Genomic DNA, 23,374 nt, shown 5'->3' with positions numbered 1-23,374 from the left:
AATGATGGAGGGGGGGACTACTGGGCTTGCTCAAAAAAACATGCTTAGCCAGTGAAACCAGTGCTGTGAGGAATTGCATTTGAGCTGTAGCTGTCAGAATCTGCATTTTTTTGCCGGTGTCACATTGAGAAGTACCTTGTGAAACTGATCTGCTGCTCATAGCCATGGTACTCAACCCATTTCATTCAGTGAAACTGTTACTAATTGCCACCCATTGAGTCATTTATCTGTTATAACCATACCATTTTAGTCTATTACTGTATTCTAATTAACATTTTCAAATATTCTTAAACTAAGAATACCCACTCCTTAATCAGCTTTAAAGACGTTAGCAACTCAGCAAGTTAAGATTGCGGACAGAAGCCCAGCAGGGAGATACATTTTTTAAATTTATTTAGGCCATTTTATATTCCGTCGTTCCAAAGAAGATCACAGTGGTTTACAAAATTGGTATTCTGTTCATGGTCATTATATGTATGTACCCAGTTCAAAGAGATGTTGGTTTTCAGAGAACGGGTCTGATCTTTGGAGGCCAGAGTGGCAGACAGAGAGGTATACAGAGGAGACCTTCAGGAATATACTGATCCCAATTCCAGTCTAGCAGTCCTCATGTTGCTTGAGAGGAGCAAAGTCACCTGACAGGAGACAATTACTTTGGTCTGGCAGGAAATGATCCTGTAGCTAGGTCCTGCCCTCCAGGTGATGCTTTATCCTTTTGTACTGAGGATGTGACTCTAGGGATCTGTGCCCAGGAGGGATGGGATAGGATGACTGTTGTAGTGGGTGATATGATCATTAGCAAAGTAGATATTTGGGTTGGGATGGCAGATGGGTGTGAGGATTGCTTGGTAACTTTCCTGCCTGGTGCAAAAATAGCGGACTTCATGTGCTACCTAGTTAAGATTTTAGAGTACCAGGGATGAGCTGGCTCTCATGTAACATGTGGGTGCCAGTGACAAAGGAAGGTGCAGGGAATTGCAGACCTATTTTTGGTGGTTTGCAGCCTATCATTTAAAATAGACGTGGTACTAGAAAACTGGAGGGTGGCCAATTTGACAACCATTTTAAAAATAAACCTAACTACAGGTATATGATGGGTTCCGTGTTAGGAGTTACCACCCAGGAAAAGGAACTCTGAGTCCTTATGCACAATACTTTTGAAATCTTTGTGCTGCAGCAGTCAAAAGGCAAATAAAATGTTAGTAATTATTTATTTATTAAAACTGCTTTTCCTGAACATACCCAGATCAGTCCAGACCAGTATATGCATCACCTTGCACTTATATATCCAGTATATGCATCCCTATAAGCATCACCTTGCAACTTATCCACACTAATTTCATCTGCCATTTGGATGCCCAATTTTCCTGTCTCACAAGGTCTTCCTGCAATTTATCACAACCTGCTTGTGATTTAACTACTCTGAACAATTTTGTGTCATCTGCAAATTTGATTATCTCACTCGTCATATTTCTTTCCAGATCATTTATAAATATATTGAAAAGCACAGGTCCAAGTACAGATCCCTGAGGCACTCCACTGTCCACTCCCTTCCACTGAGAAAATTGTCCATTTAATTCTACTCTCTGTTTCCTGTCTTTTAGCCAGTTTGCAGTCCACGAAAGGACATCGCCACCTATCCCATGACTTTTTACTTTTCCTAGAAGCCTCTCATGAGGAACTTGTCAAACGCCTTCTGAAAAATCCAAATATACATCATCTACCGGTTCACCTTAATCCACATGTTTTTAACTCCTTCAAAAAAAGTGAAGCAGATTTGTGAGGCAAGACTTACCTTAGGTAAAACCATGCTGACTTTGTTCCATTAAACCATGTCTTTCTATATGTTCTGTGATTTTGATGTTTAGAACACGTTCCACTATTTTTCCTGGCACTGAAGTCAGGCTAACCGGTCTGTAGTTTCCCGGATCGCCCCTGGAGCCCTTTTTAAATATTGGGGTTACATTTGCTATCCTCTAGTCTTCAGGTACAATGGATGATTTTAATGATAGTTTACAAATTTTTACTAATAGCTCTGAAATTTCATTTTTTAGTTCCTTCAGAACTCTGGGGTGCATACCATCCGGTCCAGGTGATTTACTACTCTTCAGTTTATCAATCAGGTCTAACACATCTTCTAGGTTCACCGTGATTTGATTCAGTCCATCTGAATCATTACCCATGAAAACCTTCTCCATTACGGGTACCTCCCCAACATCCTCTTCAGTAAACACCGAAGCAAAGAAATCATTTAATCTTTCCGCGATGGCCTTATTTTCTCTAAGTGCCCCTTTAACCCCTCGATCATCTAATGGTCCAACTGACTCCCTCACAGGCTTTCTGCTTCGGATATATCTAAAAAAGTTTTTACTGTGAGTTTTTGCCTCTACAGCCAACTTCTTTTCAAATTCTCTCTTAGCCTGTCTTATCAATGTCTTACATTTAACTTGCCAACATTTATGCTTTATCCTATTTTCTTCTGTTGGATTCTTCTTCCAATTTTTGAATGAAGATTCTTTTGGCTAAAATAGCTTCTTTCACCTCCCCTTTTAACCATGCCGGTAATCATTTTGCCTTCTTTCCACCTTTCTTAATGTGTGGAATACATCTGGACTGTGCTTCTAGAATGGTTTCTGGGCAAATCAAAAATCATATCTGAATTGCACATAATTACCTAATCTCAGTAAAAGCCTTACTAAATAAGACTTTTAAGCTGTTTCTAAACAGTTTAGCATCCTGTATCAGCTTTGGAAAGGAATAGAGAACAAAATAGAGCACAGTGTATTTGTATAGATCCATAATGCAACTGCACCTCGAGTATTGTGTGGAGTTTGGGTCAGCCTGTCTCAAAAAAGACATAGGGGACATAGAATAGGTAGAGAGAAGGGTGACAAAAATGATAAAGGGGATGGGAAAAGCTTCCCTTATGGAGAAAGGCTAAACAGATTAGGGCTCTTTAGCTTGGAAAAGAGACAACTGAGAAGGGATATGATTGAAATTTATAAAATGAGTGAGGTGGAGCAGATAAATAGGAAATGTTTTTTGTTTTTTTTTTACCTTTTCAAACACTGGCATTAGAGGCTATGCCATGAAACTAACAACTAGCAGATTTAAAACAAGTTGTAGGAAATATTTTTTTCACTCGGGGCACAGTGAAGCTATGGAATCTGTTGCCGGGGGACGTGGTCAAGGCAACTATAACTTAGTGTGGTTGAAAAAAGGATTGAACAAATTCCTGAAGGAAAAGTCCATAAACAGTTATTAGCCAGGTAACCTTGGAAAAGCCAAGCGCTTATCTCTGGAAGTGAGATACAAGAAATAGGTCAACAATTGGGGACCTGATGGGTACTTGCAACCCAGACTGGCCATGGTCAGAGACAGAATACTGGGCTTGATGGATATTGGTCTGACTCATCATGGCACTAATTGTGTGATTTTGAGAGCACTAATCTTTCTTTCTCACTTCCCTGGCAACTGTTAATGTATCTTGTGAGTTTACTGGGTTTGGGAGGGTGTTTGCTCTGGCATTTCCTGTTATAATATGTGCAGTCTCCCCCTGGCTCCTCACAGGCTCATATTATCAATAATACTCATCAATTGGAATTTAAATAAGGCCGCAGCTTTATTCATAACATTATTCCACCTGGCACGGAGGCGGAGGGGGCAGCCCACCAGCACCGGGCACTTTTTGAAATATTTCACTGAAGAGAAAAAACCAAAAGAAATGAAAACATCCGCTTTGAAATGTGAAGAGAGATCGCTGAGAACAGAACAGTGAGCATGAGACCCACCCCTTTTTGACATCATCCCGCCCAGCGTCGAGCCGGTAAATGGCACCATTCCACCTGGTGTCACGCGACAAAGGGGCACTCCCCTTTGTGCACCCCTTCGTGCAACCCTTTGTGCCACCTTTTTTGTTTTTTAACTTCTATGTTTCTTCTTGTTTTGTTTACCTTTCTCTTTTTCTTAGTTGTTATCCCTTGTTAACAATTTTCCTTGTTATTAATGTTTCAATGTATTTGACAAAGGCAACATTTTTCCTGCATCTTCTGTTTTAATGTAAACTGGTATGATTTGTATTTTATACAAGAATGTCGGTATATAAAAATTAAAAATAAATAAATAACATTCAACAACAGCAAACACCAGAGCCAATTTATCAAGAACAATTATTAACCCTCCCAGGACCCATCTGCCACGCCCCAGCACAATGAGTCCTCCGCAGACCACCAGACCTGCAATATCCAGCGGCCTCCGCCGCTAATTGGGACCCCCACCACAGCCCCCAGCAAGGGGTCCCTGCCATGTGGCTGACCTCAGTCACATATGACATAAGCCAGATACAAGGAGACCCGCCACCTAGCAGTTCCTTGCTCTAAACCCCGCCCCCATATTAGTCATGGCTCTGGTACTCCTCTGAAACCCCCCCCCCCCCCCCCCCCAAGCTGCGACAACAATAATTACCCCACAACATAAATTGAGGGAGGGAGGGGATCGCCAGCTGCAGAGAGGAAAGCACCACCCCCTTTTATTTCCCCCCCCCCCCCCCAATGACGCTGCAGCTCCCTTGGTGCACCGGGGCCAGCCAGCCCGACTGGGGGGATCTTCGAGGGTCGACCCTGGGCATCAATGAAATCAAATCGCTGGCCACCCCATAAGGGAGAGGGGTGGGGAGGGGTCCAGAGGAAAGGCCAACGGCCCTGCCTCGAAGCCCCTCTCCCACCCACCCCCCACCCCCCACCGATTGTGCACGCCAGTCGGAGGAGACAGCCTGGCGCCCACATTACCGTGGGCCTCCCAGACTGCGCTCCTCCGGCCCTTCCAATATTAACTGAGGTTTTTTTGTTTTAGTTTGCAGAGTAATTTGTTTTGACACTTTAGTTCTAAAAGTCATTAAAGGAATTTTAGGGGTGTGTGGGGATGGTGATGGGGAAGAGCACAACTTGGCATTCAAAAACCAAAAGGCTGATATCACCTACACGCATCTTTTCATAAGAACATGCCATGCTGGGTCAGACCAAGGGTCCATCAAGCCCAGCATCCTGTTTCCAACAGAGGCCCAACCAGGCCACAAGAACCTGGTAACTACACAAACACTGAGAAGATCCCAAGCTTTAGGCTATTTCTGACCCCTCACTTTTACTTAGTATTCTGCTGAAACCATTAATATCAAAAGCATTTGCTTTTGCTTAATAACCATCTATAATATTGACAAAAGGGTTTCTTGTTCCATTTTAATTCTCTGGTAGTTAATTGCATCTTAAATCTTAATTTAAACAGACCATTCACAAATTGTACACATTTTGTGCGCCAATCAGCCTTTTTCTTCTCTGTGGGAAAAGCCTGAGCTCTCACTCACTGCTGACTCGTGGAGGGCGTACTGCACTGCCCTATGTGCAGACCATCTGTTGAAGGAAGTGAACTCCTATATTCTAGGTTAATACAACAAGGTTGTAATGTTGCACATTCTTTTTCATCCTGAGACATCTTTCCAGGCCAGGAAGTGCATGAATAATATCACTTTGCTGCCTTCTCTGAAGAACAAGTGTCAATCAGCAACCACAACTTAAAAGATATGTTTTTTTTTATTGTCACATGAGTTACACCAGATTCTCAGTTACTTCTGTCATTGCACAAAAAAGAGCACTTTGCTCAGTAACTTGGGAAACATAGTTTAAAAGGCGCTCTCCCCTCATGGGTGTAATGTAGTCTTTTGAATTACATTTCTCATGATGCTGCTGCCACTGATAGGTGGAGTGGGTTAGGCACTTCAGGAGCTAGTGAGTTCCCAGGCCTGGTCCTGGCAGGAAAGGAGATCTTTGCTGCTGCCATTGTAGAAGTGGAGTCCTGTTGCTTGGGTGGGGAAGCCTATGCTCTTGGGGGGGGGGGGGGGGCGGGCTCAGCTTCTGCAGAAAAGGGAACCCATGGCACAGATGCTGCAGCTCAAGTAGGGCCCTCCCTAGCAGGAAAGAGTGCTCCTGCTGTCACTTTATGGCTGATGCTTGATTTAATTTAATTTAAAAACTCCTCTTCTATACCGTCGTTAAGTTAGAAAACCATCACAACGGTTTACATAAAGGCACAATAAAGAAAAATAAGAGTGGTATAGATTACAAATTAACCATGTGCCATCATAGTATGGTAACATTTTAGTATAATCTATTTGTTTAAGTTGAGCTTATCTGTTTGGTAGGAAATTGCTTAAGCGGTTCAAATTCTAACATTACAATGCACTTGTAGGTTTAAAAAACAACTGTTCGGTGCGTCCTTATCTATCAATTGTTTTTCTCTTTCTCTTTATAATCTGATGATTTCTGAAGAAGGGGACCGATGTGATCTCAAAAGATTATGTATAACATTTTTCAGTAATTCTAATGTTTGTCCAGTGCAAAGCTTTGCAACCTGCAAAGAATTCTATGGGCACCAGACTTCTGCACTGCTTTATAATGGCACAAGAGTGTTTGCAGATTATGAACATAAATGAGTTTATATTTTCTGTAACTGTTTTTGTTTTACTTTAACAGCTTCCAATAAAAGCGGGACAGCAGACCACGCACACCAAAGTCAGCATGGAGCACAATAAGGAATGCCTCATTAACATTTCCAAGTACAAGTTTTCTCTGGTCATAAGTGGACTCACAAATATCTTAAAAAATGTAAACAACATGGTAAGTTTCCTGTTTAGACCCTGGTCAGAAGATTAAGGAAAACTTCCTAACATGAAACTGTCTTACCTCAAAGCTCTCAAAATGATTGCCGACTGCAGCTCTGAAACTGAGGCCCCTTATTTTGGAAGCATTGTAAAGGCTTAGAAGTGAAGGAAGAATCGAGCTAAATGTGGACCTTATTCGTCTTGTACAAAGCAGAGAGTTTTTAAAATTTTATTTGTACTGGTTTGCATGCCTGCTCGTCTTTTCAGTTCAAAGGAAGCAGCAAGCAAGAATGAAAAATTGAACATTGCTATTTTGATGGCCGTAGATTGAGCTGAGGCACGAGTGAGCAAAATAGTTTGGTTCAGGACTCACTCTAGGCTGGAATTGAATTGAAAGATAGGTCTTTTCGTATGCCTAACTTTGTCTCACAGCCTGCCACAGCGGCACTTTCCATAAACTGCACCAGCAGCTTCCTCCTGCTGTAGGGGTGAGGTCTGTATGCTAGTTACAGCTCCCTTCTCTTGCCATAGGGCTGTTCTTAAGGTTGTGCAAAGGCTGACTAAAGATGACTCTGCTCCAGTTTTGCTTTGCTTGCATATTTAAAGTTCTGCACACAGTTCTTGAAACAGATGATATTTGAATTTGTACTAATGAGATACTGTTACATTCCCAAAGACAGAGCCAGATGTGCTAAGCGTTTTCCCCATGGACATACAGTGGGAGAAACTCTTTAGTACATCTGGCCCATGGTTAGTCTGTAATCCACAGTTAAGCATGTAGTCTGATTTAGTGGGTGTTCCATAGTTGACTTGGCAGATTGTAGAGGATCAAGCTACATAATTCAGCTGCTGGTTAATTCCAGGATCCCTGGTTTCTCATGATGCCATGCTAAGGGCTGCAAAGCCAGTCTCTCTAGAATTGCTGCAGGAGATGGGGAGAGGAGGCTGGGGGAGGAGCATGTTGAACAGAAAGCAGCAGTGACACCTGGTGCATATCTCTCCTCACGCTCCCACCTCCGATCCGTTCCTCCCATTCCAGCACGGGGCTAGGAGACTACAGCAGCAGTATGGTGCCTCAGATTGCACTGTTCTCTGCTGTCAGAGGCCAGTGTTGCGCTTTGGAACAGCGCTGTCATAGTTCAAAGCACAACACTGACCCAAGCAGCAGAGGGGACAACAGGCTACGGCATTGCACTGCTGCTGCTGAACTCTGAGCCTCAAGCTCAGGTGGGGGGTGGTGGTGAGTGAGGGGATTGAGGAATGGAGTGGGTTGTAGGGATTGAGAGGGGGAGGTGAGAGGGATAGGAGGCTGGCAGGGCAAGATTGAGTAGATCAGAGTGGGTGTGAGGTGCAGTGTGCGAATGAGGGGATCAGAGGAGTTTGGTGTGGGGTATGAGCAAGAGAAGGTATCAACAATGGGAGGCGGTGTGTAAGAGTGGTTCCTCCCCTCCCCTGCCACTCTCTCTTCCCCCTATTTATTCCCTTCCCACTCCTTGCGATCTTTCCTCTCTCTTCTCTCCTTTCATAGTATTGATGGTAGAAAACGCCAAATGGCCCATCCAGTCTGCCCAGCAAGTTTCCTATGGAAGTTGCTGCCACTTATGCAGGTTTAACCCCATGTTTCTGTTAAGCGTAACAAATGCCATTCCATGTAAGTTACCTCCAAGCTTTATGTTAAGAGCAGTAATATTAACAATCAAAACTAAGCACAGTCAAACCGATATCAAAATGAATGCTATTGACATTTTTACAGGGTGTTCAGCCGCCTTGATAATTCAGACAGTGGTGCTTTGCTTTTGGACTTGGCACTTTTGATTAGTACTCTGGACTGTAAAAGTCAGGGCCCTGACTTTTTCCCCTGCTGTGGAAATGGAAAGTGATGTTGCAGTTGTATCTAAATCATTCAAGCTAATTTTCTAGGGTAGTAATCCCCATTGTAATTGTTGAAATGTGAACCGAAGTGATTAGTAACATTGTTACCTGAACTGCGGTATATAAAACTGTTAAATAAATTGCCTTCTGTTAGGAGTCGTAGCTGCCACTCCATGCAGGTTATCCCCATGCTCCCTTTTCTTCTTTTTCACCTCTAGCCTTTAGGGATCCACAGCATTTATCCTAAGCCTTTTTGAATTTGTTTACATTTTTTTTTTTTTGTCTTCACCTCTTCTGGAAGGGCATTCCAAGCATCCACCGCCCTCTCCATGAAGAAATATTTCCTTACGTTGGTTCTGAGTCAGATCCCCTGGAGGTTCATTTCATGACCCCTGGTTCTACTGTCTCCTTTCCAACGGAAAATGTTTGAAGTATGTGCATCATTACAATCTTTCAGGTATCTGAAGGCCTGTATCATAGCTCCCCTGCACCTCCTCTCTTCCAGGGTATTTATTTATTTATTTTATTTGTCGTGTTTTGTATACCGTCATTCGGTTTCGTAATACATATGCAGATCATTCAGACTCTTCATAAATCTTTTGATACAGACCACACACCATTTTGGCTACCCTTTTTTGGATTACCTTCATCCAGTCTTTATCCTTTTGAGATAAGGGCTCCAGAACTGAACACAGTACTCGCGACGAGGCCTCACCAAGGACCTGTACAAGGACAATATCACCTCCTTTTTCTTACTGGTTATTCCTCTCTCTATGCAGCCCAGCATTCTTCTGGCTTTAGCTGTCACATTGCTTCACCGCCTTCAGATCGCCAGACACTATCCCCCCAAGGTCCCTCTCCCAGTCCATGCACATCAGACTTTCACCCTCCCTTCCCCCAATCACATACAGCTCTTTTAGATTACCGCATCCCAGATGCATGAATCTACACTTCGTGGCATTGAATTCCAGCTACCAAACCTTTGACCACTCTTCAAGCTTTCTTAAATCACTTTTCATTCTCTCTACTCTTTCAGGCGTGTCCACTCTGTTGCAGATCTTAGTATCATCTGCACATAGACCAACTTTACCTCCTATCCCTTCCACAATGTTGCTCACAAAGATATTGAACAGCACTGATCCTTGTGGTACTCCACGTAACATCTTTCTCTCTTCTGGGTAGGTTTCATTTACTATTACACACTGTCTCCTGTCAGTCAACCTGTTTGTAATCCACTCTACCACCTTGGTGCTAATTCCCAAGTTTCTCATTTTATTCACAAACCACCTATGCGGGACCGTATCAAAAGCTTTGCTAAAATCCAAGTATATCACATCGAGCACTCTTCCTCAATCTAATTCTCTAATCACCCATGCTGCCTTTGGTCCAGCAACCCATCAAATTGACGATAGTTCACTATCCCATCCTCTTCTTTCCTCTGTGCTTCAGTTTCATCGCCTATCCTGCTTCCCTTCCTCTGAGATTCCTCCCACTACCTGCATTCTGTATGTCCCTCTTGCCATCCCACCACTAATCACAAAGGTCCCTTTCTCCCCCTAAAAAACAAATGAATTAATCAGACACACAAGAAATGTCAGAAAACTGTACTTTTATAAAATAAAATGCAAATTGACCCTAATATGCAAAACATAATTGCTGCTGAATTTTCAAACTCTTGTTGCAGAATCTACCCTTGAGTTGTTAGAGGAAACTAGGGACTGTGGTTAATCCGTGCAGTCCCCTGGGTCAGTGAGGTATGGCTTTCTTCAGGATGGTATACTGTGCAGGTTACCTGCCCAACATGTGAAGTATGATGATTGAATCTGAGCCGGGAATTTATACACTTGCCTGGATAGCACATCTGCAAAAAGAGAAAGGAGGAACAAGCAATTTCTAATAAATAAATGGTTTAAGCCTCCTCCTGCTATTACTGCAAGAGAGAGAATCTGGAAAAATAGAAACATGATAGCAGAAAAAGACCATATGGCCAATCTAGTTTGCCCATCCGTCCAATTAATTTAGCATCAGCATTCTCATCACTTCCTTAGAGATCCCCTGTATTTATCCCATGCGTTCTTGAATTCAGATACTATTTTTGTCTCCACCACCTCCCTCCAGGAGGCTGTTCCATGCATCCACCACCCTCTCTGTAAAGAAATATTCCCAAGTTTACTCCTGAGTCTATCCCCTTTCAACCTCATCTCATGACCCCTCGTTCTAGATCCTCCTTTCCATTGAAAAAGGCTCATCTCCTGTGCATGGAAATCTTTGAGATATTTAAATGTCTCTATTATATCTCCCCTAACTTGCCTTTCCTCCAGGGTGTATATGTTTAGATCTCCACTGACCATTTTAGTAGCCACCCTCTGGTCCGACTCATCCTGTTTTTATCCTTTTGAAGGTGCAGTCTCCAGAATTGTACACAGCATGCCCAAGCGAGGTCTCATCAGGGACCTACACAGGGGCAATATCACCTCCCTTTTTCTGCTGGCCCTTCCTTTCCCTATGCAGCCAAGCATCTTTCTGACTTTTACCATCACTTTATCCACCTATTTCCTAGCGTGTAGCAGATGGACTCAAAACAAGTGGGATATAGTGTGCTCGTGCTAGCAGTTGGAGACGGATCTGACGTCAGCACGGGTACATATACCCCCACAGGAAGTGCAGCAATTCAGTAATTTCCGTCTCCAAAGCAGTTTGGAGCTCCCTCGCGCTCGCTGAGCGTGTTTCCAAATTCTACACGACTAAATTCATAGAAGAAACCTATCATTTTGGATTTCCTGCAAGATGGACTTCAGAAGGGTCTAGCGCTATCCTGCTACGGTCCCAAGAGTGACGGCAACAGCATCACCACACACCCAGACGTTTCACGTTTCCTGAAAGGAGTCAAACACATTCGCCCGCCACTGAAGTGGCCGGTGCCCCTGTGGAACCTCAACCTAGTGTTGGAATTTCTAGCGGGATCTGCCTTCAGACCCCTTCGAGGCCTGTCTCTCTGTTTGTTGACCTTGAAGGTGGTGTTCTTGCTGGCCGTATGTTCAGCACGCCGCATCTCAGAGCTCCAAGCACTGTCCTGCCGTGATCTGTTCCTCAGAATCACTCCAGAGGCTATCCATCTTCGCACGGTTCCTTCCTTCTTACCCAAAGTAGTCTCACAATTTCACCTCAACCAAACCATATCCTTGCCAACCACGGAAGGTTTGAAGAAGTCAGAAGAAGGTCGAATACTGCGTCATCTCGACATCGGCAGAATACTGGCCAGATACTTGGAAATGTCAGAAGCAGTATGAAAGACGGACCATCTGTTCGTCCTTCACAGCGGGAAGAAGCAAGGAGAAGCGGCCTCACGGCCAACCATCACCCGCTGGATCAAAGAAGTTATCAAGGCGGCCTACGTAGAGGCGGGAAAACCACCACCTCTACAGGTCAAGGCTCATTCTACCAGAGCGTAAGCAGCCTCTTGGGCAGAAACTAGGATGCTGTCGCCTGCAGAGATATGTAAAGCGGCGACGTGGTCCTCCCTCCATACCTTCTCCAGATTCTACCGTCTGGACGTTCAGGCCAGGGAGGACACAGCATTTGCGAGGGCAATCCTAAACGGACCTCGGGCAGCCTCCCGCCCAGTCCGGGAGTAGCTTTTGTACATCCCACTTGTTTTGAGTCCATCTGCTACACACTAGGAAATGTTGAGATTACTTACCTGATAATCTCCTTTTCCTTAGTGTATGCAGATGGACTCAGCATCCCGCCCGGCTGCCGGTATACATGGGGATTCGCCAACTCACGGTAAGCCATGTTTTTCTACCGGGTGTTGACGCCTTCCGGTTGAGAACACTGGTGGTCTCCAGCTACTATCAATTGGTCAGGGTAATCCTGTTCATTTAATCGATTGGTCAGTCACACATATATCCATAAAGCTTTTGCAAGGAAGATTACTGAATTGCTGCACTTCCTGTGGGGGTATATGTACCCGTGCTGACGTCACATCCGTCTCCAACTGCTAGCACGAGCACACTATATCCCACTTGTTTTGAGTCCATCTGCATACACTAAGGAAAAGGAGATTATCAGGTAAGTAATCTCAACATTTGGCCACCTTAACATCATCAGATACAATTACTCCCAGATCCTGCTCTTCCTTTGTGCTTAGAAGAATTTCACCTCCAATACTGTACCTTTCCCTTGGGTTTTTACATCCTAAATGCATTACTCTGCATTTTTTAGCATTGAACCTTAGACAAGGGCTTCCCAAACCTGTCCTGGGGACCCCACAGCCAGTCGGGTTTTCAGGATATCCACAATTAATTTGCATGAGATAAATTTGCATATACTGAGTCTCCATGGTATGCACATTTCTCATGCATATTCATTGCGGCTATCCTGAAAACCCGACTGGCTGTGGGGTCCCCAGGACAGGTTTGTGAAGCCTTGCCTTAGACCATTCCTCAAGCTTCGCTAGATCCTGCCTCATGTTTTTTTCAAACCTTCCTGGCTGTCCACCCTTTTACTTATTTTGATATCATTGTCAAAAAGAAAAACCTTTCCTGACAATCCTTCCATTATGTCGCTTACAAAAATGTTGAAAAAAACTGGTCTAAGGACTGATCTGAGGCACATCGCTAGTAACAATCCCTCCTCCGAAGAGAAAAAAAAGTTTCCACTACCTTTTGTCGTCATCCAGTCAGTCATTCTCTGTTCCATACCAAGGGTCCTCAAATTTATTTATGTCTTCCATGCAGAACCTTGCCAAAGGCCTTGCTGAAATCCAACTACACTACATCTAGCGCTCTAACTTGATCCAATTCTCTGGTCACCCAATCTGAAAATTAAGTTTTAAAATATAATATAAATCTTAGTATCTGTAAAATCCAGATATGTTGACAGTAATCTGGACTGTCCAGATGTACAGTTGATTATTTTTCTCAGAAAAAGAATAAATAGGGAGAAGTAGAAGGGAGAGTCAGTCTATTTTAGTCTCGAGGTAGACTGAGAGAAAAATGGCCCCAACTCCATTTGCAGTAAAAAAAAAAAAAAAAAAAAAAAAAAGGTCAGAACACTGCCAGACTGGATGCTTGCCGCTGTTGTGCACCAGGGCACCTTATCAGGAAAAAAGCTGTGCTTTCTCCATGCCCCCTTTCAGATAATGTTCTTAACTAGTACCTGTTGAGTACTATAGAAAAAGTTTCTGGTGGGCTGCTTTGGCATTTGGACAATTTATTGCATCCAATGAGCTTCCCTTGAGCAATATGTAATGGAGTCTAAAAAACAAAACATGGAAAGCACTCTTAAAATCTAACACTGTAAAGCCCCACAAGAAGGTCATAACTTTATATTAAGATATCTGCTTTGCATTCACAGCCCCTTGTGGGAGGGATCTCATGTTTGCTCAGTTGCGACATCTAGTGTCCAGACTTTGGGGTCCTTGTTCGATTTTCAGAAGGAGCTATGATTTGTGGTCCCTGACTGAGGACTCTCGCTGTAAAGACTGGCTGTGAATGAAACTTCAGGGTACCAGAGCCCAGTTTCACTTGAGCTGGAAATTGAAAGGAGCCAGGAAGAAATAGCTGGGCTTGTATCTACATGCTTTTCAGCTGGGTTCCCTTTAATCCCCTGTGGTGCTTGTCCAGGGCATTGGAGCACTGCTGGTTTTGGGGGGGAGAGGGGAATTGTTCTTCGTTCTCTTACCACAGAAAAAAATGTTATTTAAAGCTGAGCATGCATAACGGCTTATTTCAACTATCTGCTCTTAGAGAGCATTTGGACTTTTCATGTCCCTGGGATTGAAATGCATACAGTGTACTGAGCGTATTCCTTCTGTTTTCTGAGGTATCTTGGTTATAAATATAAGCTAAATTCCTTCAATATTTTCCTTAATTTCCTTTCTTTGACCAAGGATCATTGTTTCCAATTTTTTATTATTATTTTTTTTAAATCAAACTGTGTTATTTGGAGAATTCTCTGCTGCCTATTCACAGCCCTAGGTGGCTTACATTATTCACATACTTGGTGCATAAAAACATAAAACAAAATACATGTGGACAGCAAAACCTGTTTGTGCATAATGGATACCAGATATACTGCTAAGGCATTGAATTGCTGGCTAGGTCATGACTGTGAAAGCCGGATTATTTGTCACCACATATCAAATGCCAGTAATAAGTGTGTCTTCAGCAATTTTTTTTAAAGAATGTGCATTCTCTCATTCGTAGCACTAGAGGTAAAGAGTTCTGTAGAGTGGGGGCCAATTGTAAATAAAAGTCTCTACCTTATTTCAATGAGCTGAACTTGTCCAGTTGACCACAGTGCTTGTGTTGGGTTGTAGATGTGCAATTGCTGATTAATCCAGGGAAGTGAATTGATCTTTTGCATTTTCTGAATAAGTAAGGTAACTTTAAATTGAATGCTTCTTTAACTGGTAGCCTGTGAAGCTCACCAAGAAAATGCGAGATGTGTGCCCTTATATGCAAGCCAGCAGTAAGCCTGGCTGCTGAATTAGGTAGCACTTGGAGGGCTCGTAAACTATTTTGTAATAAGCAGAACATTGCAGTAGTCCAAAGTTGGTAGTGTCATTGCTTGCACTACAATCAGAACTTAGTTGCCCCAAGTAAAGGTTTTAGTAAACATAGTTCCCTGTACATACCAGGATCATTCCAGACGGTGGGTTATGTTCCATGTCCAGCAGATGGAGTCAGAACACAAAATTCCCAGGGGAGGACCCATATAACCACGCCTCCCCTGTAACAGCTCTCAGTAACGTTCTGACTCCAGCAGATGCGAGCAGGGGACTTGTGGTCCCCAGCTTGTTAGCTTAGGGCTACCTCCTCAGGGGGATTGTTTTTTTTAAAAAAAAAAAAGGAAGTTTTAAATTTACAGTTTAGGTCACTTTGCTAAGGCTCCTCTTACAGCAGGGGGAGAGCTCTCCGCTGGTGCTGGCTCATCGCTCTCTAGCCTGGTGACTTGCTGACAGGCTGTTGCCTGTTTTCTTTCTTTCTTTTCTCAATTTCCTCACTGAGGGCTCAGTTGGGGTAAGTGTATTTTTGTTTCATCTTCTTTTTCAGCAGAAGACTGCAATTTTTTGGACTCCGTTCGGCTCTCTGAGGTGAAAGTCGGTAGCGCCGGCCTCTCCCTCCTGACCCAGGTTTTCCCCCCTCCCTTTTGGGGAGCGACCGACGTCCCGACCTGCGGCCCCGCGAAGCACCATTCCCCGGGGCCGCCTGCTGTCGGGAGGGTAATTCCCCGTCAGTAGTTCTTCAGGTCGGTGGGGGACCGCGGCAAGCGTCCGTTGCCGGGTCGGCGCTCATTTTGGGCGCGAGCCACCTGTAGAGCCTCTCCCCCCCCCCCTCTCTCTCTCTCCCTGCGGCGATGCAGTCCGCGGCGCCTTGTGAGGGCTCCGACAGGGCCGGATTATTTTCTGAAGAGGGTCTGTACTCAGGCTGTTTCCCCGAGGGGGAATGTGCGCCAGCTACTAATAAGGACGTTCGAGCTGCAGACCGCGTGGGAAGGAAGCGCCAGGCCCCGTTCCCTGTCAACGCGGGATCGGTGGCCATTTTGTTGCAAGATTCTGATGCCGCCTTTCTGAGGAGGACAAGGATAATCCGTTCCCCACTTCTAGGCCTGTTTTGGACCCTTACTCCGAGTCTAATCCTGGTAGGCGGGGGGGGAATCCCCCGGTGGGTGACCCCTCAGGATGCCAGGCCTTTTCCCCTGAATTCATAGTCCTGATGCACAGGGCTTTTCTTCAGAGCAGAGACACGACCTTCGGGACCTGGAGACCCTCTCCCCCCAAGATACCATGTCCTACCCCCCTCCTGGGTGCGACCCTCCCTCAGGCTCGCCCCCCTTTAGTAGGCGGGGGAGCGGGGACATCTCGTGGCCCTACCGGGACACCTTCGATAATACAGACTTCGTTGGGGGAAGGACAATCCCAAGACCCTGACGTGGACGACCCCACCTTGGCGGTCCAGGTGGAAGGCGACGACCCTAGGGTCCTCCGCATCTTCCAAGCGGCGGAGTTAGATGACCTCATTCCCTACATCCTCCAGGAAATGGATATTGATCCCCCTCCGGAACCGGTGGGGCCTGACCCGGCTCTCAAGAAGGGGGACCCCCTCCTAGCAGGACTGTGGCCTCTAGCCAAGTCTTTTCCCACTCATCACAAGATCTTGCAGTTGATCACTTGGGAATGGGATTCCCCGGAGGCCAACCTTAGGGTCGGTAGAGCCATGGAAAATTTGTATCCTCTGCCGGCCGATTTTTTGGAAATTCTCAAAGTTCCCGCCGTAGATTCTGCGGTATCAGCGGACACAAAGCATACCACTATTCCTGTCACTGGAGGGACGGCGTTGAAGGATATGCAGGATCAGAAGCTGGAGGTTTACCTCAAGCATATCTTTGAGCTCTCGGCCTTAGGGATGTGGGCGGCTATCTGCAGTTCCCTCACACAGCGAGCGGGTCTTCGGTGGGTGCAGCAGCTTCTCACCTCCCAGTCCTTACCAGATGCCGAGGCTCACCAGGCGGACAGACTGGAAGCCGTGGTTGCCTATGGAGCGGATGCTTTATATGATCTTTTAAGGGTCCTAGCCCGAACCATGGTGGCGGCGGTCTCAGCGCGTCGGCTCCTTTGGCTTCGCAGTTTGGTCGGCTGATGCCTCTTCCAAGACCCGTTTGGGGTCCCTTCCTTTTAAGGGTAGGTATCTTTTTGGTGAAGACTTGGATCAGATAATCAAGTCCCTTAATGAGAACGTGGTGCACAAGTTGCCCGAAGATCGACCCCGTTCGTCAAGATCATATAATTACTCCAGAAACCGTTATCGTAACCAGCAGAGAGCGCGTCCTCAGAGGCAACAGCCACCTCGGGCTCCCTCTTCTCGTTCGCACTCCTGGAACCGGCCCTTTCGTGGGCGCCGCCAGGGTAAGGAAGCGCAGGGTGCTGGTACATCCGCTAAATCTACCCAATGATGCCAGACAGACCCGGGAGGTGGTCCCTCGACTGGGGGGTCGCCTTGCTCTCTTCTACGAAGAGTGGGTCTAAATCACGTCGGATCAATGGGTTCTGGATATTCTAAGACGCGGTTACGCTTTGGATTTTGTTTGCACTCCTCGGGACCGGTTCCTGTTTTCCCCTTGCGGGTCCTTAATCAAACAGGGAGCCGTGCGGCAGACCCTCGATCGTCTCCTTCAATTGGGGGCCATATTGCCGGTGCCAGCCGCCGAACTGGGCCGGGGGCATTATTCAATCTACTTTGTGGTTCCCAAGAAGGAAGGTACTTTTCGTCCTATCCTGGACCTCGAGCAGGTCAACCGGTCCCTCAGAGTCCCTCGTTTCCGCATGGAGACACTCTGTTCAGTGTTAGTGGCAGTTCATCCGGGAGAATTCTTGGCTTCGTTGGATCTCACGGAGGCGTATCTCCACATACCAATTTGTCAAGCTCATCAGCGTTACCTACGCTTCAAAATTTTGGGTCAACACTTCCAATTTTGCGCTCTTCCCTTTGGCCTGGCCACAGCTCCACGGGTTTTCACGAAGATCATGGTGGTAGTGGCGGCAACCTTGCGCAAGGAAGGCATCCTTGTGCATCCTTACCTAGACGATTGGCTCATCCGTGCAAAGTCACGAGCACAGTGTATCCTCGCAGTCGACAGAGTGGTACAACTTCTCCAATCTCTGGGATGGATTGTCAACTTCACCAAGAGCAGCCTGGTCCCATCCCAGTCGTTGGATTTTCTGGGAGCTCACTTCGACACCAAGAATGCCAGGGTTTTTCTGCATCCGGACAGAGCTCATTCTCTGCGTCAGCAGATTCAAGGATTTATGGCGCTCGAGATGCCCACTGCCTGGGACTACCTGCAGGTACTGGGGACCATGGCCTCCACCATCGATCTGGTTCCTTGGGCATTTGCGGATCTGAGGCCTCTGCAGAGATCCCTACTCTCCCGGTGGCAGCCGGTGTCGAGAGATTTCCAGGCAATCCTTCCGATTCCGAGAGGAACCTTCATCAGTCTCCATTGGTGGCTGGAACTGCGGCACCTAGCTCAGGGGGTGTTGCTGGAGGACCCGGATTGGGTGATTATCACCACGGATGCCAGCCTCACAGGCTGGGGAGCGGTCTGTTGGGACAGCTCAATCCAGGGTCGATGGACAGAGGAACAGTCGAAGTGGCCCATCAACCGCTTGGAGACCAGGGCGATCTGTCTGGCGTTACAGGGTTTCTTCCCCATAGTACGCCATCAAGCAGTCAGGGTGCTTTCGGACAGTGCGACTACAGTGGCGTACATCAATCGCCAGGGAGGCACGAGAAGTCGGTTGGTCTCTCTGGAAACAGACAAATTGATGGAGTGGGCAGAGCTTCACCTCCAACGACTAGCGGCCTCGCATATAGCGGGAGTGGACAACGTACAGGCGTAACTTTCACAGCCGACAAAACTTGGTTCCCGGAGAGTGGGAGCTCTCGCAGCAGGCGATGCGGATAATAGTACGGCGATGGGGGACACCGCACGTAGACCTAATGGCAACCGCCGGAAATGCAAAGGCCGCCCGCTTCTTCAGCCGCAGGCGGGAGCGCGGCGCCGAGGGCATGGACGAGCTGGTCCTGCTCTGGCCGCGCCACTGTCTCCTATGTTTTCCCACCGTGGCCCCTCGTGGGCAAGGTCTTCCGCAGGATAGAGGCACACCTAGGGCCGGTGATCCTTGTGGCACCAGAGTGGCCCCGATGACCGTGGTTCGCGGATCTGCGCAATTTGACGGTGGAGGGTCCCCTTCGTCTCGGTCAGCTGCCACGTCTTCTACGCCAGGGACCAATATTTTTCAAGGAGGCAGATCGCTTCTGTCTTGCGGCCTGGCTTTTGAGAGGCGTCAGTTGAGGAGGCGCGGTTATCCGGAGCCGGTTATTTCAACGCTACTGAAAAGCACGTAAGATGTCCACCTCTGTTACCTATGTTCGAGTCTGGAAGGTCTTTGAGGATTGGTGTGGAGTGAATGACATTCTTCCCATGCAGGCCTCAGTGCCACAAGTCCTTTCCTCCTTGCAGGCAGGTTTGGATTTGGGTCTTGCTTACAATTCTCTTCGGGTTCAGGTGGCGGCCTTGGGGGCTTTTCTTCGCAGTGGAAATAAGGAGTTTCTGTCCTCGCATCCGGACGTCTCCCGTTTCCTTAAAGGAGTGAAACACTTGAAGCCTCCGATTCGCCCACCTTGTCCGTCGTGGAATCTGAATCTGGTGCTCCGAGTCCTCTGTGGTTCGCCGTTCGAACCTCTAAGCTCAGCTACCATCAAGGACGTCACTCTCAAGACCATTTTTCTCGTGGCAATCAGGAGCAATCAGGAGCAATCAGGAGCAAGACGTATTTCCGAGCTGCAGGCCCTATCCTGTCGTGAACCATACCTTCCTTTCATGCCTGAAGGGGTTTCGCTGAGGACTGTTCCTTCTTTTCTCCCTAAAGTGGTTTCGGCATTCCACCTCAACCAATTGGTGGAATTACCATCTTTTGCCTCTTCTGAGTCTGGAGACCTGCGTAGACTGGATGTACGGCGGTCTCTGATATGCTATCTGGAGGTGACCAATGATTTTCGGCTCTCCGATCATCTGTTTATCCTCTGGTCCGGACCCCGGAAGGGTTGCATGGCCTCCAAACAATCTATAGCGCAGTGGTTGAAGGGAGCAATCATAGCGGCGTACCTTGGCGTAGGTAAGTCCCCTCCGCTGGTTGTCAAGGCTCATTCTCTTCGAGCCCAGCCGACATCTTGGGCGGAGAGCTCCTCCGTCTCCACTCAGGAGATTTGTAGGGCGGCCACCTGGAAGTCTATCCATACTTTTGCGAGACATTATCGCCTGGACGTCGGTGCTCCGTCGGGCGGTCAGCTTGGAGACAAGGTAATACGAGCAGGGCTGTCTGCGGCCCACCCGTGATGGGAAAGCTTTGGTACATCCCACCGTCTGGAATGATCCTGGTATGTACAGGGAAAAGAAAATTATTCCTTACCTGCTAATTTTCGTTCCTGTAATACCATGGATCATTTCAGACACCCTCCCTTGGTTTGGGGGTTTGCTTGTGGGACATCCCTGCCTACCTGTCTTAACAATCTTTTACTCTGTATTTCGAATACTGCGTGTCTTTTTTGTTCACGCACTGCTGTTCGCAAGTTCACTGTTCAGAATTTAGTTGCTGTTTATTTGGACAGTGGTTATTTCAATTCCTTCTTTGTTTACTTGATCCCTCTGTTTTTAGTCTCTCTCTTTTGGGCTTTGTTAGTCTAGTTACTGAGAGCTGTTACAGGGGAGGCGTGGTTATATGGGTCCTCCCCTTGGAATTTTGTGTTCTGACTCCATCTGCTGGACATGGAACATAACCCACCGACTGGAATGATCCATGGTATTACAGGAACGAAAATTAGCAGGTAAGGAATAATTTTCTTTTTATAATAGTCATGAAGTTGTGAAAGAATATTCAGATTTGAGTCCAACACAACTCCTAAGCTCTTGACCTTGGTAACAATTGGAATTAGCTGACCCTGTGCAACTTTTTCTCCCAGGACAAGCAGGATGGTAGTCCTCGCATATGGGTGACATCATCAGATGGAGCCATGTCACGGACACTTTTGTCAAAGTTTCTAGAACTTTGACTGGCACACTGAGTATGCCACTAACCCTGTAGCCACCAGGGGTCCCCCTTCAGTCTTTTTTTTTTTTCCGCGCAGCTGTTGCTTCGCGGTTTAGGAGCTCTGTGAGAAATTTCTCACACTTTCCTCACGGAACTATTTGAAGTTTATCTTCTTAAAAATCCCTCAAAGGGGTCCCCCATCGCGCTCCGTCCCTCCGATGCTCGGTAAGTGTCTTTTCCTGCACTTGCAGTCGGTTCCCGATGGCTTACCGCCTCGGTGCCCGACAGTCACCGACCGCGCGCCCAGCAATTTTTGACATGGTGACCGGGTTTAGAAAATGCCCCGAGTGTCCAAGGCCCATGTCTATAACGGACCCGCATGAAGTCTGTGTTTTGTGCTTAGGTCCCTTGCATAACATTCGTAGATGCCCTAGTTGCGCACAAATGACCCCCAATGGCCATCGCACTCGCCTGGACAAAATGGAGCAGATAAGAACATAAGAAATTGCCATGCTGGATCAGACCAAGGGTCCATCAAGCCCAGCATCCTGTTTCCAACAGAAGCCAAAACGCACTGCTCCATCGACGCCAGTTCAAGCGTCACCGACCATGGAGGGTCCATCGACCTCTGAGACAATTCGCCAGGAACATTGTGGACGGGGTGACCGTCCGTAACTGACTCCATCAAGGACATCGGTGTCATCTTCCTCTGTGCTGGGGAAAGACCGGACCGAGCACAGAGGGAGGCGTTGACTTCCATCGAGCTGCCTGAGAAGAGGGCCCGGGGAGAGCAGCCCCCATCCTCTTCTGGACCTGGGAGCCCTAGACATCCCCCATCGATACTGGTGCTGGGCACCGAGCCTCCACAGACCCCCGTAGAAGCTCTGGTGTCGCCTAGCCTGCCTCTTACCCCGATTGCCGTGCCACCCATGCTGGCTTACCAGGAGGAATTGGTCCGCATGGTCCAAGAGGCAGTGCTGAAAGCCTTACGAGGCTTCCAATTGCCGTTGGCGCCGGCCCCCAGACTGGCCCTAGAACCGGCTCCCTCAATGGTTGCACTGCTCCTTGAGTGCCTCAATACGCTAATCGGTGCCTTATCGACTCCTCTGCCACTGGACACGCTGGCATCGAGGCCTTCGCAGGTCCCGATTCCAGTACCGGGTTCCTCGGAGGAGGAAGGATGGATTCCTGGCCATGCCCCTCCACGGGAGCTGTTGATGCCGGAGCCCATGCCAAGGCCATCGTGGCTACTAGTGCCCAAGCGGACCTCATCCGCCCCGGTGCCCTCAATGCCAGCACCGATTCCATTAATGCCACTACCACATCCATCGATGCCTTCCCGCCCTCTCGGTTTTGGCATGCTTCCTCCATCGGGAGCTCCACCGGGAGAAGGGGAAAGTCCCTGTAATCTGTGGGATGACGCATCCTCAGATGATTCATCACTGACGTCCGAGGATTTGCTCTCAGAGCCTTCACCGCCGGAGGAAAGGCAAAGATCTTCACCAGAAGACCTCTCCTTTGCCAGTTTTGTCAAAGATGTCTGAGACTATACCATTTTCCTTTATTACAGAGGAAGGTGCCATAAAATGTTGGAGATCTTACAACTTGTAGATGCTCCAAAAGAAATAATGGCAATACCGGTGCATGAAGTTCTTTTGGACCTCATGCACCGCCTGTGGGAACATCCGGGTACTGTACCCCCAGTCATTAGAAAGACAGATGCTACCTACCTGGTTCAACAAGCCCCAGATTTTCCAAAAAGTCAGCTGCCCCATCACTCTGTAGTCATGGAATCAGCTCAGAAAAAGGCTAAACAACATTGCCTCAACAACAACAAGAAACTTTGTCCTCCATCTTACAAAAAGGAATGGAAGCAGGCAAACAAGTCAGAGCTGCCTACGATTCTTTTGAAACAGCATCCAGAGTCTCGGCAGTGGGTATCAGTGCTAGACGCTGGGCCTGGCTTAAGGCCTCAGACCTACACCCGGAAGTGCAGGACAAACTGTACCGGTGACAACCTGTTCGGGGATAAGATCCAGGACGCAGTGGCCCAATTAAAGGACCATCTTGAGACCCTGCGCCAGTTGTCAACTGTCTCCCCAGATGTTCTCTCCATAACTCGCAGGGTCACACGTCGAGAACCCAAGAAACAATTTTACAGGCCACACAGATATTACCCTCTTGCATCCCATGCACGACCGGCTCAGGCACCTCAGAGGGGACATGCGCACCAAACGAGAACATCTAGATCACAG

At 47.1% G+C, this 23,374-nt stretch overlaps 1 protein-coding gene across 9 annotated transcripts in view; it reads left to right on the top strand.

Annotated features, from left to right (window-relative positions):
- NF1 (neurofibromin 1) overlaps window positions 1-23,374 on the top strand; it is a 527,350-nt gene that overhangs the window by 56,892 nt on the left and 447,084 nt on the right. For all 9 annotated transcript variants that reach the window (XR_003858146.1, XM_029611915.1, XM_029611920.1 and 6 more), the window contains exon 2: window positions 6,525-6,668. Coding sequence is in view for 8 of the 9 variants with exons in the window: in XM_029611915.1 (XP_029467775.1) it covers window positions 6,525-6,668 (144 nt within the window). In the remaining variant the exon portion in view is untranslated. The remainder of the gene's footprint in view (window positions 1-6,524; window positions 6,669-23,374) is intronic.

The sequence above is a fragment of the Rhinatrema bivittatum genome, chromosome 8 (genome assembly GCF_901001135.1).
Source record: "Rhinatrema bivittatum chromosome 8, aRhiBiv1.1, whole genome shotgun sequence".
Taxonomy (NCBI): Eukaryota; Metazoa; Chordata; class Amphibia; order Gymnophiona; family Rhinatrematidae; genus Rhinatrema; species Rhinatrema bivittatum.
The sequence above is the reverse complement of the archived record's forward strand: the minus strand, read 5'-3'. Positions and strand labels throughout refer to the sequence as shown.